Source organism: Limulus polyphemus, unplaced genomic scaffold (genome assembly GCF_000517525.1).
Source record: "Limulus polyphemus unplaced genomic scaffold, Limulus_polyphemus-2.1.2 Scaffold6620, whole genome shotgun sequence".
Lineage (NCBI taxonomy): Eukaryota > Metazoa > Arthropoda > Merostomata > Xiphosura > Limulidae > Limulus > Limulus polyphemus.
The window spans coordinates 35,031-43,961 of record NW_013672230.1 but is presented as its reverse complement, the minus strand read 5'-3'; the positions used below and the strand labels follow the sequence as shown (position 1 = coordinate 43,961).

The window sequence follows — 8,931 nt, the reverse complement described above, 5'->3', positions numbered from 1 at the left end:
CTATTTAAACTCCTTCCAACATTGTTCATACTCTGTTTAATGACTTATTATACACAATTGCCCAAAATGCAAGTTCCATATTAGCAAGATTCAGAGAAGAGCAGTGACCTCGCTCAGAGATCACACACACACCTTAAGAAACTTTCTACAGACACAGCATTGAACATAAAAATCAGTGACCACATTTAGGCAGATCAAAGGTACCAATATCAATTGAAGCTGAACAGGGGGGAATTAACAAGTATTAGCTGTTCATTGGACGGGTGGAATAAAAACTTGTTTGTAACAAAGGATAGGAAAATGTGCTTCTATTTTTTTTGCTTAACATAATAAACATTAAAAGCGCAATAAAAACACATAAAGGTACCAATATACTGAAAAGAAAGACATACTGTTTTTAAGAATTCTATCAATATGAAATTAGATGGGGGTACAACCCCCCCCCCCCTCCAATGACATTCCTGATGTCCTCCTGTATAAAGTTGTGCTGATTTGTTAGTTTTTTCAAAAATCAGATATGAAATTAGATGGAGGGTCTACCCCCCTCATGACCTTCCTCATATCATCCTCTATCACTGTGTCAAGTTTGGTGCTAATTGATCAAGAAATGTGGAAACATATAAGGAACAGATACAGCATGATAGATATGCAACAGCATATTTTTTGCCCAGACACGCACTTTATATAGTAGACTAGCTGGAGTACCCGTCCATTGACTGGATGAAACAAAAACTCATTTGTAACAAAGGATAAGAAATTGTGCTTCTGTTTTCATAACATAATAAACATTAAAAGTGTAATAAAAATACATAAAGGTAACAATACTGAAAAGAATAACATATTGTTTTCAAGAATTCTATCAGCATGAAATTACCTAGGGGAGTCCAACCCCCTCATGACCTTCCTCATATCATCCTATATCACTGTGTCAAGTTGTGTTGATTTGGTAGTTTTCCAAAATTATATATGAAATTAGGTGGGGGGGGGGGGGTTTTAACCCTGGATGTACCCCACCCCTCATGACCTTCTTCATGTCATCCTGTATCACTGTGTCAAGTTGGTGCTGATTGATCAAGGAATGTGGAAACATGGAATAGATATATATATACACACACACACACGTATTGATGTATATTTATATACATTAACCCTCCATACATCTGATCTAACAATGTATCCGAAAGGTTAAGACTTACAATGTCACAAGTTAGATTAACCATCTGTATGTCTAATCCAAGAACTTATCAGAAAGTTAGTATTATTAGAAATTTAAGACTTACAACACCATAACTATAAACATCAACTTTTGTTGATAACTGGTTATCTCGAAGGTACTCTGGTGGTAAGTAAACTTGCGTTCCATGAACCCTGGTGACCTTTACATGAGTATCTTCACCAGAGGGACCTTCCCTTGTCAGACCAAAATCTCCAATCTTTGGTTCCATGTTAACGTCAAGCAAAATGTTAGCACTATTAAAATATTAAAAGAAACTAATGAAAGCATCAACTCATTATCGGCTGTGAGTATGAAAGTTTATCTCAATCACGTACAAACAGGTTTCAATACAAATATAACTATAATATACACATCCACAAGCCTATGTTTAAATGACTTAGAGTCACTGTTGTTAAGTGATGGTAATACTGAAGGTTTAAAAACAAATGGGGGGGGGGGGGCTATGGACCCTTATAAGAAATAAGATCCTGTCTAACAGACTTGGAGTCCTGGGGTAGCAGTTTCAAGCTCACCCTCCCCCAAAAATCCAAATGTTGATCACTTTCTGTCAGTTCTTCCTCAAAAGAAAAATACCAACATTATTATTATTACATAAATTATTAGGAATATTATATACATTAACAACATTATGAGCTTTAGCCCTCTAACTACAGCCTTCAAAATGTAAGTGTATAGCTGATACTACTGATTCACCTTTCATGGTATAACTAAAAGTCTAGGAACCAAGTAACAATGTAGCAAACAAGTCAGGTAACAATGTAATTAACAAGTCAAGTAACAATGTAATGAACAAGTCAAGTAACAATGTAACAAACAAGTCAAGTAACAATGTAACAAACAAGTCAAGTAACAATGTAATGAACAAGTCAAGTAACAATGTAACAAACAAGTCAAGTAACAATGTGATTAACAAGTCGAGTAACAATATAACAAACCAAGTAACAATGTAATTAACAAACCAAGTAACAATATAACAATCACGTCAAGTAACAATATAACAAAAGGTCAAGTAACAATATAACAATCACGTCAAGTAATAATGAACAAGTCAAGTAACAATATAACAAAAGGTCAAGTAACAATGTAATTAACAAGTCAAGTAACAATATAACAAAAGGTCAAGTAACAATGTAATTAACAAGTCAAGTAACAATATAACAATCACGTCAAGTAATAATGAACAAGTCAAGTAACAATATAACAATCCCATCAAGTAATAATGAACAAGTCAAGTAACAATATAACAAAAGGTCAAGTAACAATATAACAATCACGTCAAGTAACAATGTAATTAACAAACCAAGTAACAATATAACAATCACGTCAAGTAATAATGAACAAGTCAAGTAACAACATAACAAAAGGTCAAGTAACAATATAACAATCACGTCAAGTAATAATGAACAAGTCAAGTAACAATATAACAAAAGGTCAAGTAACAATGTAATTAACAAGTCAAGTAACAATATAACAAACCAAGTAACAATGTAATTAACAAACCAAGTAAAAATGTAATTAACAAATCAAGTAACAATATAACAATCATGTCAAGTAATAATGTAACAAATCAAGTAACAATATAACAATCATGTCAAGTAATAATGTAACAAATCAAGTAACAATGTAATTAACAAATCAAGTAACAATATAACAATCATGTCAAGTAATAATGTAACAAATCAAGTAACAATGTGATTAACCCTTTTGCACCAGGTACCCCTTTAAACACTTTTCTATGCAAAGTCATTGTGTTACATTAAAAACTTAATTAAACACCTTTACTATCAATGTATGTGAATGAAATTAACATTTAAAGTACGTTTTATGTTATCTAAGTTTAAGTCGTTTACTTCAAAAGAAACCATTATAAAAACTCCAGATTGTTGATGATAATAGCTAGATTTAGTGATATGACAGAGAAAATAAAAACTCCAGATTGTTGATGATAATAGCTAGATTTAGTGATATGACAGAGAAAATAAAAACTCCAGATTGTTGATGATAATAGCTAGATTTAGTGATATGACAGAGAAAATGTAAAATAAAATATTTACCTTAAATAAACTTTTGATATCCATTTAGGAGGTTCTAGAGGTTATGCAAATGAAATATGAAAACTAGAAGATGTAGAAAAGTATTTTTATACTTAAAATGAAAATCACCTTGCATTCAGTTTATTAAGAGTTTGAGCGAAAGTAACTACAACAGATAAATAACATTTTAAGTAAAAACACTTAATTATAATAATTTCATTCGTTGTGTTCAAGATACTTGTAATTTTTAACAAAAAATCTTACCAGTTTTTGATATGATACATTAAGAAATCCCTGAGTTATAGTATGTATTGTTGCAAAAATGAAATTCCCAATACAGCATTCTGTAAGTCACCTGAGCCAATTGTGAAAGGGTTAACAAATCAAGTAACAATGTAATTAAGACGTCACGTAACAATGTAATTATCAAGTCAAGTAACAATATAACATATATAAATCAAGTAACAATATAATTAATAAGTCAAGTAATAATGTAATTAACAAATCAAGTAACAGTGTAATTAAGACATCAAGTAACAATGTAATTATCAAGTCAAGTAATAATGTAATTAACAAATCAAGTAACAATATAATTAATAAGTCAAGTAGTAATGTAATTAACAAATCAAGTAACAATATAATTAATACGTCAAGTAATAATGTAATTAACAAATCAAGTAACAATATAATTAATAAGTCAAGTAATAATGTAACAACCAAAAGTTGAAGAAATATTTCAACAAACATAGGGTAAGTATTACTGAAGTATTATTACTGCTTTAACTTTTTTTTTCACTGTCTGATTTAGAGATAAAGAACTCTTCCAGAATCAATTTATTTTAAAACAAAATAAAACACAAAAAGATGCATGTTTTATTATTTCGTTATTTATCTGAAACTTGAAACTAATAAACTTTGTGGTGGTACAAAATTTCGTGATCAGTTTCAAAAGCCTTTAATATTCGTGAGTAGTTTTAGGCTTGTGGTACATTTACGAGGCTTTAATATTCATGGGTAGTCTCAGGCTTGTGGTGCGTTTACAAGGCTTTAATATTCATGGGTTGTTTCAAGCTCATGATAAGTTTCACAAGGCTTTAATATTCATGGGTTGTTTCAAGCTCGCGATAAGTTTCACAAGGCTTTAATATTCGTAGGTAGTTTCAGGCTTGTGGTATGTTTACAAGGCTTTAGTATTCATGGGTAGTTTCAGACTTGTGGTATGTGTACAAGGCTTTAGTATTTGTGGGTAGTTTTAGGCTTGTGGTATCTTTACAAGATTTTAACATTCATGGATAGTTTTAGGCTTGTGGTATCTTTACAAGATTTTAACATTCATGGATAGTTTTAGGCTTGTGGTATCTTTACAAGGTTTTAACATTCATGGATATAAAATTTTAAAGTTAATTAGCACATGCGAGTACAAATCTAGTGTTACCTCTTAACATCTCCATGTATCAACACGTATGATGTGGTGTGTAGATAATTCAGTCCTCTAGCTGTGCCTTCTGCGATGATGCCTCGTTGCATCCAAGTGAGTGGTGGAGTATTATCCTATCAAACAAGGTGTTACTAACTTAGAGAATATATAAAAAACATTACTTAGTCATGAATGTGAAGAACTTGTTATTAATATTATAACTGCCATTACTGTAGCTGTAACCAGGTCAAATACGCATACACATCAGAAAATAGAAGCTAAACAATTAATTCTTAAAAGGAACTATAAGTTTTAATATATCTGTTGATTTATTTAAATACTACTATATTTACATAAACAATTTACATGACACCACTCCTCACCAGATTAATCTATCAGTAAATGTTACAGAACTCCTCACCATAACAATCTATCAGTAAATGTTACAGAACTCCTCACCATAACAATCTGTTGGTATATGTTACACCACTCCTCACTATAAAAATTTGTCAGTAAATGTTACAAATCCCCTCACTATAACAATCTGTCAGTAAATGTTACACCACTCCTAACCAGAATAATATCAATAAATACTATGGATCTCCTCACTATAACAATCTGTCAGTACAGATGTAATAACATTCAACTTTTTAGCTTACACAATACATACTGATATTATCTGTTTAACAATCACATTCAAAGCAAAACACAGCAAATTTCAAACCATTTTAAATAAGACAAGAAGTTAGAAAAGCTCCAAGTTAACTGTAAGTAATTAGAAAAAACCATTTAGACAAAGACTCTGTGACTTCATATTACACATTCATATGTTCTTAATGTTATATATTTTCTCTCTCTAGCATTGTCAACTGTTCTATCTAAACGACATGTAATCCGGCCCTTCATTATTTCTTCACACCAAGTTTGATTTAAACAAGCTCTCGGCTGGTTAGTTTTTCACATCAAACACGATTACTTTGAATAACAACTGATCTCCTAAAGATCAACTAGTTAGTTTTACTACAATAACAGTCTTACCTTTGGTGTTATCCAAACTTAATAAACCCAACTAATTCATTTTTAACAACACAGATTCTTACTCTGAATAACAACTGATCTCCTAAAGATCAACTAGTTAGTTTTACTACAATAACAGTCTTACCTTTGGTGTTATCCAAACTTAATAAACCCAACTAATTCATTTTTAACAACACAGATTCTTACTCTGAATAACAACTAATCTCCTAAATATCGACCAAGTTAGATTTCACACCATAAAAGGCTTAACTTTGGTGTTATCCAAACTTAATAAAACCAAATGATTTGTTTATCACAACACGGATTTTTATTTATTACTCACCCTTAATAATAACCGATCTTCTACAGATCCATTAACCATAAACTGGTAGATCAAACAAGGTTCTGGACCATCTAAGCTGACTCCATACAATGGAAGGATGTTATCTATTCTATGGCTAATTGGGAAAAAAGAAAGCAATCTTTGTGTATAGCTTCAAACTTTAAAAAATACTGAAAAAAAAAAAAACTTTAAATGCAATAATTTATTTTCTACAGACAAGTATAAGTTAATAACATATTAAATGTAAAATAAATTCTAAAACACTGAAAAACTAAATTGGCCTTCAATCCAGAATAGTATATACTTAACCAATCAAATTAATTTCAGGTAAATTATTGTGTTTTAATGTTATTTATAAAACTATATCATGTAATTTAAAACTAAGGTCAGAGAGTATTTTGTTTGTTGCGTTTCAGTAGTACGTACTTTAAAACTACACATCATTAAGTTTGGAAAACATAGTTAATTGTTTGTTTTAGAGTAAAGCCACAATGGGCTATCTGCTGTGCCCACAGTGGAAAATCAAACCACTAATTTATTAGCACTGTAAGTCTGTAAACTTACTGCTGTCCTACCAGGAGACCAGAGTTGACATTTTAAACTCTACATAAATAAACATTACAACAACTCTAAAGCCTAAATATTTTTTTTTAACTTTGCACAGCTGAACGATTTATGGAATAAACAATATATTGTATTTATTTCCATAAGATAGCACATTATTAGAACTGTTAGGCCCATTAAACCTTTTCTATATAAAAACCTAATATCATTTCTATCGTTGCCTCCTGACAATATTTTAATCTTTCATATTTAAATCCACATTAGTTAAGGTAACATCTAATACATTTTGTTTTACTAGTCTTGAGTCTATTCATATATAAACGTTGTTTTCATTTGAATTTGTTCCTTTGTTTGTAATCAAGCACAGGCTACACAATGGGCTATCTGTGCTGTGCCCACCACGAATATCTAAACACAATTTCTAGTGTTATAAGTCCATAGACATACCACTGAGCCACTGGGAGGCATATGAATTTGGAGCGTACCTCTTCAGCCTCAACTACATATTTAGCTACTTGGTGTTTGTTTTAAAATGAAATCTGGTCTCCATTTAATTGTGAATTGGAAATCATTATTATCAACAAGTAGGTTTATGGTAGCAAACTGATTATTGCAGAATTTCTGCAGATGAACTATTAATAAAGGTTAATAACAAAAAACAAGTCCTAAAACTAAAGGTTAATAATAAAAAACAAGTCCTAAAACTGAAGGTTAATAACAAAAAACAAGTACTAAAACTGAAGGTTAATAACATAAAACATATCCTAAAACTGAAGGTTAATAACATAAAACAAGTCCTAAAACTGAAGGTTAATAACATAAAACAAGTCCTAAAACTGAAGGTTAATAACATAAAACATATCCTAAAACTGAAGGTTAATAACATAAAACAAGTCCTAAAACTGAAGGTTAATAACGTAAAACAAGTCCTAAAGCCTGTTTTAACACAAAAGGTTTTCATAAAGATAACAAGCCTGTTTTAACACAAAAGGTTTTCGTAAAGATAACAAGCCTGTTTTGACACAAAAGGTTTTCATAAAGATAACAAGCCTGTTTTAACACAAAAGGTTTTCATAAAGATAACAAGCCTGTTTTAACACAAAAATGTAAACAGATAAAAAGAAAGATAATCAATTTATTATGTTAGACATTTCACCCCACCTGTACAATATTTTCATCTCATTCAATGACTGCTTTAAGCTAACTTGTTGTCGGGAGACACTGTCTTGGCCCTCTCTCTAAGTAAATACATATTCAGATAAAAAATACATACAATTAATATGTTTTCGTTTTTACAGAACTTTTGAACAATGTTAACACACACACACAACCTGATAAAATTTCGTCTAACATTGTTCTTAATTAACACCTTTAAACATACTGTAAAAACTGTTTTATACTCAATATTCTCCAATTCCCTCATTTTGTATTTTGTGTGAAAATTCACAATTAAAAATAACTTTCCTTTTGTTGATTGTGAAATGGGTGGAGACTACCTATTATAGAAATACTTGTAGAAATATATTGGTGACTACACTAGCTACTTATGCAGCTCAAGTGTGAAAGACAATAATTCGAAAGGACTGTTTACCAACAACATTTTTTACACATTATATTTCCTCATGAAAATTTTGTTTGTTTGTTTTGAATTTCGCGCAAAGCTACACAAGGGCTGTCTGCACTAGCCGTCCCTAATTTAGCAGTGTAAGACTAGAGGGAAGGCAGCTAGTCATCACCACCCACCGCCAACTCTTGGGCTACTGATTTACCAACGAATAGTGGGATTTACTGTCACGTTATAACGCCCCCACGGCTGAAAGGGCGAGCATGTTTGGTGTGACGGGGATTCGAACCCGCGACCCTCAGATTGCGAGTCGAGTGCCCTAACCACCTGGCCATGCCAGGCCCCTCATGAAAATACTGATAACTACCAGCAACATGGTAAGCTCTACGTGTATAATAAATACATTTGAGACAAGTAGGGATCAATATATACATAGCCTAGCTAGTTATAGTAACATAGAAAGTTGTAATACTACAAAAGGTGTTAAAACAAGAAAGTCATACTATAAAAACTGAGTTACTTAAAATTTATTTATAATAACTAAATGGCACCAATTGCAAATAAACAAAACTTTAAATGGTGATTATGATGATAATATCTGTGTAGACCACACGCTATAGTGTAAATATCTGTGTAGACCACACGCTATAGTGTAAATATCTCTAGACCACATGCTATAGTGTAAATATCTGTGTAGACCACACGCTATAGTGTAAATATCTCTAGACCACATGCTATAGTGTAAATATCTGTGTA

At 31.3% G+C, this 8,931-nt stretch overlaps 1 protein-coding gene across 1 annotated transcript in view; it reads right to left on the bottom strand.

Moving 5' to 3' along the window:
- Positions 1-8,931, bottom strand: part of LOC106473913 (serine/threonine-protein kinase pelle-like) — a gene marked incomplete at its 3' end in the record, with an annotated part of 28,450 nt that overhangs the window by 5,375 nt on the left and 14,144 nt on the right. The window contains exons 7-10 of the mRNA XM_013934603.2: positions 7,773-7,849; positions 6,048-6,162; positions 4,706-4,821; positions 1,281-1,470 (exon numbers count right to left, since the gene is read on the bottom strand). Coding sequence (XP_013790057.1) covers positions 1,281-1,470; positions 4,706-4,821; positions 6,048-6,162; positions 7,773-7,849 — 498 coding nt within the window. The remainder of the gene's footprint in view (positions 1-1,280; positions 1,471-4,705; positions 4,822-6,047; positions 6,163-7,772; positions 7,850-8,931) is intronic.